Source organism: Teleopsis dalmanni, chromosome 1, assembly GCF_002237135.1.
Source record: "Teleopsis dalmanni isolate 2A chromosome 1, ASM223713v2, whole genome shotgun sequence".
Lineage (NCBI taxonomy): Eukaryota > Metazoa > Arthropoda > Insecta > Diptera > Diopsidae > Teleopsis > Teleopsis dalmanni.
In genome coordinates this window covers 184,505,649-184,514,948 of record NC_051846.1, presented here as the reverse complement: position 1 = coordinate 184,514,948, position 9,300 = coordinate 184,505,649, and the positions used below count along the sequence as shown (strand labels likewise).

At 28.8% G+C, this 9,300-nt stretch overlaps 2 protein-coding genes across 2 annotated transcripts; one reads left to right on the top strand and one right to left on the bottom strand.

Annotated features, from left to right (window-relative positions):
* Positions 1-2,525: 2,525 nt before the first annotated feature.
* On the bottom strand, positions 2,526-3,504 carry LOC119672021 (transcription initiation factor TFIID subunit 1-like). Its single transcript, XM_038082974.1, has 3 exons — positions 3,159-3,504; positions 2,931-3,088; positions 2,526-2,864 (listed from the first exon to the last, which is right to left on the bottom strand). The coding sequence occupies exons 1-3, from the start codon at positions 3,325-3,327 to the stop codon at positions 2,607-2,609; spliced, it is 585 nt and encodes a 194-aa protein (XP_037938902.1). The 5' UTR covers positions 3,328-3,504; the 3' UTR covers positions 2,526-2,606.
* A 1,205-nt stretch (positions 3,505-4,709) lies between these two features.
* On the top strand, positions 4,710-5,987 carry LOC119672012 (transformer-2 protein homolog beta-like). Its single transcript, XM_038082964.1, has 5 exons — positions 4,710-4,801; positions 4,938-5,058; positions 5,235-5,363; positions 5,439-5,605; positions 5,673-5,987. The coding sequence occupies exons 1-5, from the start codon at positions 4,710-4,712 to the stop codon at positions 5,734-5,736; spliced, it is 573 nt and encodes a 190-aa protein (XP_037938892.1). The 3' UTR covers positions 5,737-5,987.
* Positions 5,988-9,300: the final 3,313 nt, after the last annotated feature.

Sequence of the window (9,300 nt, the reverse complement as noted above, 5' to 3'; positions counted from 1 at the left end):
TAAAATATCGAAAAATATACAGCGCGCGAATTTTAAATGAGAATTTCCGAAAACTTTTCGGTCTTAATGTATTATTTGGGGCGATTGTTATTCGATTTTTATTTAGTTTCAATTTAACAAAGGATTTTAACAAAAAATATTCTGCAAAATTTCATAAAGATATTGATTTCTTTAATATTTAAAGCTTTGAAATATATGTCTTAATTGAATTTGTATATTTTACTGAAGTATAATGATTCTCCATATATTATTTTCAAGCATTAAATAATTAAAAAAGCGTTTCTTGAATTAAAGGTATTTACAGAAATTTTTATTTTGAATATAATTTGTAATAATTTGTTTGAGTTTTAGAAAAGTCACTTGGCTTTTAAATACTTAAATAATATTTTCAGCTATGCGCTATATAATTTGATATAGATTTTGGTACTAAACATTCGAACATTTTGAACAAGCAATCCTATGACAGACCATAGCATAGTCTGTCTATGACCCGAAATAATTGCCTTACTATTAGGACTTGCTCGCACAGTTTGTACGACACAATCGCTGCATTGACGGGACTCCATGTCTTATTGCTAGAGGAACTTGAAGGAACATCAATCAATTGGGGATCCTATTATCGTAGCAATGGGTCGGAGGTGAAAAAGAAAAATAGAAATATCTACTCCATATAACTATAAGGTATATTAAAGATATTGCCTGCTTCGGTAAAGTGACAAAGTGGTTTCTTGGGCTAGAACATGATTCTTCTTAAAGAGCTAGCGTATGTATGTATGTATGCATGTGTATATATAAACCATGATATCACAATGGGCCCAATTCTCAGACCTAAGCGCAACTGTCTTTACTACAAGGCAAGTTGCCAAATGTGCTTCCCCTTACTTAAGCTTTGAATCTCATGTTTTATATGCCCTGAAAGGGTAGATAAAATTTAATTTAAATTTCAAAGTCCTTACAGTCTAGTACAGTCTTCTATACTACTATTATACTTATTTATTACAATTATTACTCACTGACTGTAATCCTTGTCGTCCAATGGAACATAAAGCCTTGACTATTTAATGCATTCTCAGTTTTTTATCTCAAAATAATGTATAATTAACAAAATAATGTATAAAATGATGTTCCAAAATATGTTCAGTATGCAATGCAATTTATTTTTTTTTATTTTAATTTTACATTAAAATATATTTTGCAAAATAATGGCATTCACACATATATTAAAATTAGTGATCTGAATAAGTATTTTCAATAAATTTAGCAAAATATTGCTTCTTTGTAATCTTATTGCATCTTCCGATACATATAACGTTTCTTTCTCCTTTTGTCACTCCTTTCCATTTCCTTTGTAAATTGCATTGAATTCCTTATAAAAAATCGTGTTCCCTCATGTGGAAAAGTAATTTTTATTTTCTGGTAACAATAAAAATATTGTGCACATCCTGCTGTTTATATGATATTTGTTCACAAAGGATTTCGATTTCAAATGAGAAAATTATTCTTTATGAATGAAATAAGGAGAAAATTTTAATGAAAAATATTTTCGAATATTTCTCTGCACAAATACTACACATATCTGCAAATGGAATGGTATAATTTAGTTTAAATAAATAATTTCATATTTTAATAATAAATAAATTGGATGAACATTTGCTATATGCCATATACGATATATTAAAAAACATTTTATTTTAAATGTAATTAGTACCCATTAAGCATTAGGTCATTGAGGCAGTGCTCGCTCAAAAACTATATTCCAGGTAATTCATTCTTAGTGAAATGATTAAATAATTAGTATGCACTAATTTAGTACTTTTTTTGGTTTTCTAATTTTAATAAATTAAATATAAAATATAATACAATAAAATAAAATGAATGTAATTGAAAATTAAGAATTTTATCTAAAAATTTTGTTAAATAAAAATCGCTGCAATAACGGGTTAAAAACAGTTAAAGTTTAATATACTCACTGTGTCAATAAATATGTTTGTCACTGTGTATAGATGTTGTAGTGACATTGACATACATTGTTAGAAGTAAGAATCTTATATTAATAAATAAATACATAATAACTCATAAAACACTGTCTTCATTTTCAAAAATTTATTACAACGACCCAGGACCAGCCATTGATTATACCCCACCACATAGCGAGGAACATTCTGTGTCGTCACATGTATCGGAAAGAAAAAAACTTTTCAAAAATTGTAAACAATTTGTATGTTAACTTTGGACATCTATAATATATGATTCAATGCTCCCTCACAGTATTTAATTCCAGGACTTAATTAAATAGAGTGTATATACTGGTCTCTATATTGTATGATTATTTTATTGGTATATTTTTTTTAGGTTAAGACAATGGAAAAATTTTTGAAATTAAAGTGATTAGAAATTTTGCTGTAAAAAATATTCCACATAGTATTTACTGTAGTTACTCTAGTTATGCTTTCATTAACAAAATTTAAATTGAATATGTTACTAAGAATTAAAAAAATATTTTCTATATATATTGTAGACGTATTTGAAACAAGAATCCAAAATTTCACATTTGCACGTACATCAAACTCTTCTTAATAGTAGTACTATTCGAAGTCCTGATAATTTTAAGTACTAGACCGCTCACGACGCTCTTTCTGTGATACACCAGTTTTTCCGGAGCTGCCGCTGGCGCTCCTAAGACGTACACCTAATGGAGGTAAACCATTATCTTTGGGGGCGCTACCAATGCGCTTTTGACGCTTCTTGGGTTTGTTTGTTTGTTTACCATTACCTTTAGAGTTGCCATTGCTGCTACTTGTACTCTCATGACACATGTTTGCAGCTACACCATCTTCTTCAGACATGCCACGTTGGCGTTTAAGCTGTAAAATTTTTTGATGTGTAATTAGACTTTTTTTAACCTCAATCTTCATTCTTTTATTTCTTACCACACTTATTGGATTTAATACATATGGTGGTGGTAAGAGTCGAAAAAAGTTTAAAGGTTCTCCTTCTTCAAAATCTGGAAAAACTGTTTTAATATCTACATTCCGATAACGCTCAGGACAAAGATGGCTTAGGGGTTTGTGTATTTGTTTTGTAACAGCTTTTGCAAACAATAAAAAATATTCTATTAAATATTAAAACTAGAAAAATGAAAGTAAGTTATAGCTTACCCGAGGTTCCCGCCTCTGAAACGTGCACCATATTTTCCACAGACGTTGGATTCTCCTCAATAGTAGCTATCGGTGGAATCGGTACATCTAAGTCAGGACTTACCACCATTTCCACTTGTTTCACGTTTTCCGCACGCTCCATTGTACTTGAAGACAAAATATTTTCCATATTTTAACTTTTTTAAATTTTTAATATACGAGATTTTAAAAACGTTGCGTGCACTTATGAGAAGCCAATGAAAAGAATTGATGTCTATTTGACATTTTTGTAGCTTGAGTTTTTTCTGCAATGTTGCATTTTTTCTCAGTGCTGTGTTTTAGTTATTGGTTGAATTAAGCGGGTATTACACATAAGACTTGGTTGTACAACTTGTGTGATTTCGGTTGCTATTACTCAATCGATACAGTCTAAATTATTTTAAACACGCTCAACCAAGAAAACAAAAAATATACTACAACTTATATATATTATTACATATATTATTTATATTATTTTAAAAATCTGTTATTTTGCGTTTTTATACCGAAAACCTATCGATAACGCATTAACCAACTTAAACCAACTTTTAGTAAAAGTTCGAACTTTGTTATGACTATTTTTATATGACTAAGTCAGCTTTGGGAACTTACTAAATTTCCCTACTATTACCCCTTTCACTATTCGAAATTAATTTCTTGTCTTACATATACAATTCTTGAATAGCTATTATAATACATTGTTTAAATGCTTTATGAAATATTTCCTTGTGACTCTCTTCTTAACCCATTCTCTACTTATATTCATGCTATTTAATAATTTTATTTAAAATTTGGAAAGATATGGATTTTATTTCAACTCTTGTTAGGAATAATAAATCTAATCAAGTAAACATTCCATTTATTGTCAATTTGAATGACAACAACATTTAATAACAAAAATATCTTTTTTATATTTAAGTTTTTTAAAATTTCTTGTCAAAAGAAAATCTGCGATTGTAACAGTTTTTAGTCAGCTTAAATTGAATGTCAGTTAATTCATATTTATCAGGTGAGTAAATATATGTATATACAAATATGAAGAGTCACTATAATGAGAGAGATAATTCCTCTTCCATAATTCCGTCCATAATAAAGTTAAAAGTATGTCGCAGTCTGAAATTTATTCTAAAAATATCTGTATAATCTATAATATATACCTGAAGTTTGACTACGAACTTATTAGTTAAGTTTGCGTATTATTTTAATGTTTTATTATCTTGGGAACATATTTTGTTAAGACATTTTTAATTTGTATGTAAGATTTTATTACAATAGATCTATAAAGCAGATTCAGCTTTTCTCTGATTCACACTATTTAAGTTAATATGCAAAGTAGTCATATAGAGGAGATATGATTTTCAAATGTCTTTTCTCAAAAGTTTACTTCTCAAATTAATTTTAGTTTGGGGGATACATCGAATAGAATAAAAGATATATAAAAGCTCATATGTTATAAAGAAATATATATATTTTACGTATAATATGTTAATTAAAACATGTTTCATATATATAACTTTTACATATTTTTATAGCATGAGCAAGCAAGCAGAATCACGCAAATCCAAATCACGACGTGATTCTCATGGGACTTCCGCTGGAAGAAGTACAGTTGATCTGAAGAAACGGTTATTAAAAACATTCATTAAAATACGTATATAAATATTAATTTGCTATAATAACTTTTTAATTAATATCGAATATGTATATAAAATTTTGGTACTAAATACAATTTTATACATCTAATGTTTATCTCATTTGCAGTTCTACTTCATTATCTGAATATAGAACCAAGAACTCGGCATCCAAGTCATATAGTCCAAACACAGAGAGCTTGCAAAAATATAAGGATCACTTATATCAAAAAGGACGCTATGGTAACAGAGTAAGTCGAAATTTACCCCATTCTACTTAAAAATTAAATATATTGGCAATACTAAACATTTATAATACATATGTCAATATCTTAAACTATATTTTGCCCTCAAATTTATATTTGTGATTTATTGTGTATATGTTTAACCTTAAATTTAAGTAAATTTCAATTTATAACGTTTTAAGTTCAACCCGAAACCAAACAAGGTAGTTGGAGTTTTTGGTTTAAGCCAACGTACTACCCCAGAAATAGTAAACATGATTTTTGAAGGATTTGGTAAAGTCAAAAAAGTTATACTAATCCGAGATAAAAAGGTATGAACATATGTTATCTAATTTATAATGTGTAAATGTAAATGGTGGATAGACTTAATTAATCATTATTTATAGACCCAACTGTCAAGAGGCTTTGGGTTCATTCACTACAAACATTTAAGTGACGCTAAGTATGCAGTGGCACGTTGCAAATATCTATGTATTCACGGAAGGAATATCCGCGTGGACTTTTCGATATCAGATAGACCACATAAGCCTTTCCCTGCAGTGTATCGACTCATGTATGTATTAAACATAGTTTCCATGCATTTATGTAAAATTTATGATACCTGATTTTATATTTTGAAGGGCTAAGATGCAGAAGAACGTACGTGATCACAGGGAACATCATGAATATCGGCACCGTAAGTGATTAATTGGAAAGTCTTCATAGATAGTAGAAAATATCTTTGATGATAAATTATTATTTGAGTTGCTTCACTCATATAACTAAAGCTCTTGAAATAAAAAGATCCTTAATAATATTTTTAAGAAGAATACTATGAAAATATTTTACTGATCATTGAAGATAAAGGAAATGACTTCGAAAAGTAAGGTTTTACAATAATTCCTTCCTATTAGAAATGTGATTGTAGAAAGTAAAATATAAATAGAAATATTAAAATAAATGAAGTAATAAACAAATTATATCAAAACAATAATTAAAATCCCAGCATCAAAAATTATAATTTGTAATTTCCGCAAAGGTGCATCCACAACGAATGCCCTGGAGCAATTGCTTACTCTGAAATTGCTGCAATAAACATTTCTATAAACCTATATGTAGATGTGTAGTGCATTTGCAGAAAAATGGTGGAAAATATGCAAAAGTTACTGCAAACAAATTCGTTTACATGATGTGCACATTGAAAAACAGAAATAGAAATGTCCTTCACTCCTGCACAGCACTTTAATGCTAACGTAAACGTTTTTATTGTGGTTTTCTAGAGCAAAAATAAATTTGCATATAGTCGGATTACAAATTGGCTGCATATGATGCTGCAACTACACCTTTTGGTCCACACGGCAATGTAAACACAATAGCCACACGAAAGTTTGTTCATAAATACTGTAAACACTCAGGGAATGTCCATGATATGTTTTCCAAATTTGTATCGAAGCGGAACTTTTAAATTTGTGAAAATTAAGGAGCATGAGGAGTCATTCAAGGATTTGTGTTAGGTTGATGTAATGGTCAATTATTAGCAACTGATTGAAGTTTTTTTTACTAATTCTTTTAATTTCATACCACAAACCAAAATAAATGACTGTGTATATATGGAATATAGTAAGTTTAAGGTAAAAGTTACATTTACATTTAGGTAGGAATATTTTAATTAGTCAACTAAATAACATCTATGAGATTAAACGTAGTCAGAGTTTTTTTTTAATTGCCTTCACTTTTTTTGAGTAGTATCTATAGGATTTTTTCGTCCGATATTTATAGGTCGCATGGACTAGAGTTATCTCTAAGCTAACGCAACTAACTGGCATGTCGCTTTTAGTAATATATCTCCAGGATTTTGCTAAAAACTCTTCCTAACTTTTTAAAAACCCAGATGATCAAATGAATATTGGTAAGCTATATCGGAAGTCTTCAAATTTAGTGAGCGATAGTAAGCCTGCGACATAATAAAAGTTAAGTATTCTAGTTCAATGAAATGGGAAACTCTTATGATATGTATAAATGATTTTATTAATAATAAAATTAGAATAATTACAATGAAATAGTATAATTAAATAATTTTTTTTGTCAAAATAGTATTATTTTAAATATATTGCATCGACCCACATTCATACACTGCATATAAAAAAATAAATCGGAGTTAAAGTTTGAGACTCTTATGGCATGGAAACATTAAGATATTTTATTTAAATCAAAATTTTTTTAATATAGTAATAGTAATACGTATGAATACAGAAATTACTCGAATATATTTTTGAAATTTGCATATTTTGGCAATTGAAATCAAAACTTCCTCTGAAACTCTGAAAAGTTTTATTTTTAAATTGTTGACGCATTGCTGGAAGTGCCAGTAGAACAATTTTCTGCACCATTTTTGAGGTGATTATTTCGAACGATGTGGCAATAAAAGTTATTAAACTTTATCTGAAACTGTTAAGTATAAAAGTTGCTTTTTTTATTTCAGCTTTTATTTCGTATATAGAAGCTCCGCAATTTTTAACAAAATTACATAAAGTTTTTAAAAATGGAAATGCTGCTCTATGAAAGACCTTAACTTTAAGTTATGAAATCTTACATAGTAATCAACATATATAATCAATTGAAATTTATAAAAGATACAAGATAAATTTGATACAGTATTTTTAATTGATTTTGTATTAGTTTTTGCATAGTAAGACAATAAGCTTATTTTATTAAACTTTTAAAATGATTTTATTAATTTTTTGAAAATGTTCTTCTTCATACAAAACATAGCTAGGAATATTAATTCAGAGTTATACCATATTGACACTGTCTCATTAAGGCGGTTTTGCTCATTATAGCCACTAATGAGGATGATTTCCCATACAAAAATCTTGATGCCGAAATGAAGAATAATTCGAAATGACAGCTAAAATTACAAACGAAACTCTTTTGTGAATCTAGTATTACTCAATCGTATTGGTTCAATTTTTTTAAGGAAATCTTATGGTCAACGATGACTATATGATATCATAGAGCAGATTGCAAACAAGATGGAGAAATGAGAGAGATAAGATCGTATAAAAAAGAAATAAAATAGCGACAAAAAAGACATATGAGTAAGGCAAGATTTATGCAGAATCTTGACATAGTCAATAGTGAGATAAGAGCGACAAGAGTGGCAAAATAGGCAGAGAAAAGAAAGATAAAACAGAGACAAGACAGAGATAAAAGAGACACAAAAGAAACACAAGAAAGATACAATATTGAGACAAGAGAGGAACCAGAATAAGACAGTAGTAAGACAAAGATTAAGCAAGGAAGTGACAAAAGAGAGAGACAAGAACAAGTCATGACTGTGACAAGACCAGAGGGGAATAAAGAGAAATACAGGGGTCTAAATGTGCCAGTATTACTTTCCGAATCATATTTTTATTTAATATGTTGAATTTTATATGATACAATAAATGCCTATGAGAATAAATTTTTTAGATACATTCTGTATTACTTGTTACTGTGATGCAACTGCAGGATTATTAATTTTGTAGTTCTAAAAACAAATGTACTTGTGATCAAGATTTCAAACAAATTAAAATAATACCATATATAACGCATGCCGCCCATTAGACATCTTACACCACTGCATCCTTTGAGATCATTTTCAATAATTTGTTGTCACTTTAAAGACAATAGCTTGACTATTATAGCTTTTTGTTCACCTAATGAAAAATCGAAGAAAACTGCTCTTTAATTTATAAAATAGTTATAGTATTGTCAGACATAGTTGATCCTATTGATATTTGGAATAAAAAAAAATCAAAACGGTTCAGCGGTTGTTAAGCAAGTTATGTTATAAAATGACATATCTAGTACTAAACATAATATGACTAGGTACATCGCACCAAAACGATGCTGCCGAAATATACTGTCCTGCAGGACCACATAATATAGACACAACTAGTCAGAGAAGTCTTAAACTATGAATATTTTAATTCATTATTTATTTATGAACCAAATTTTGGCCAAATAAGGGAATGGTAATAATATTTTGCCATATCTCAATTTTGGAGGAAATTTCCTCGTAAAACATTTAACAAGCGAAATTTTTTGTGTGTGCTTCATCTTTCACATGTTTTTATATAACCAATAAATTAAGGCTTTATCCTTTGTGCTCCTTACACGCTTTTCACTCCACGGTAACCCTGACTTAGTGACAAAATGATATTTAAAGTCAATAATTTGTACAACATGCTACTTGATTGCATGTTCACAATATTTGAAGCCATAAAT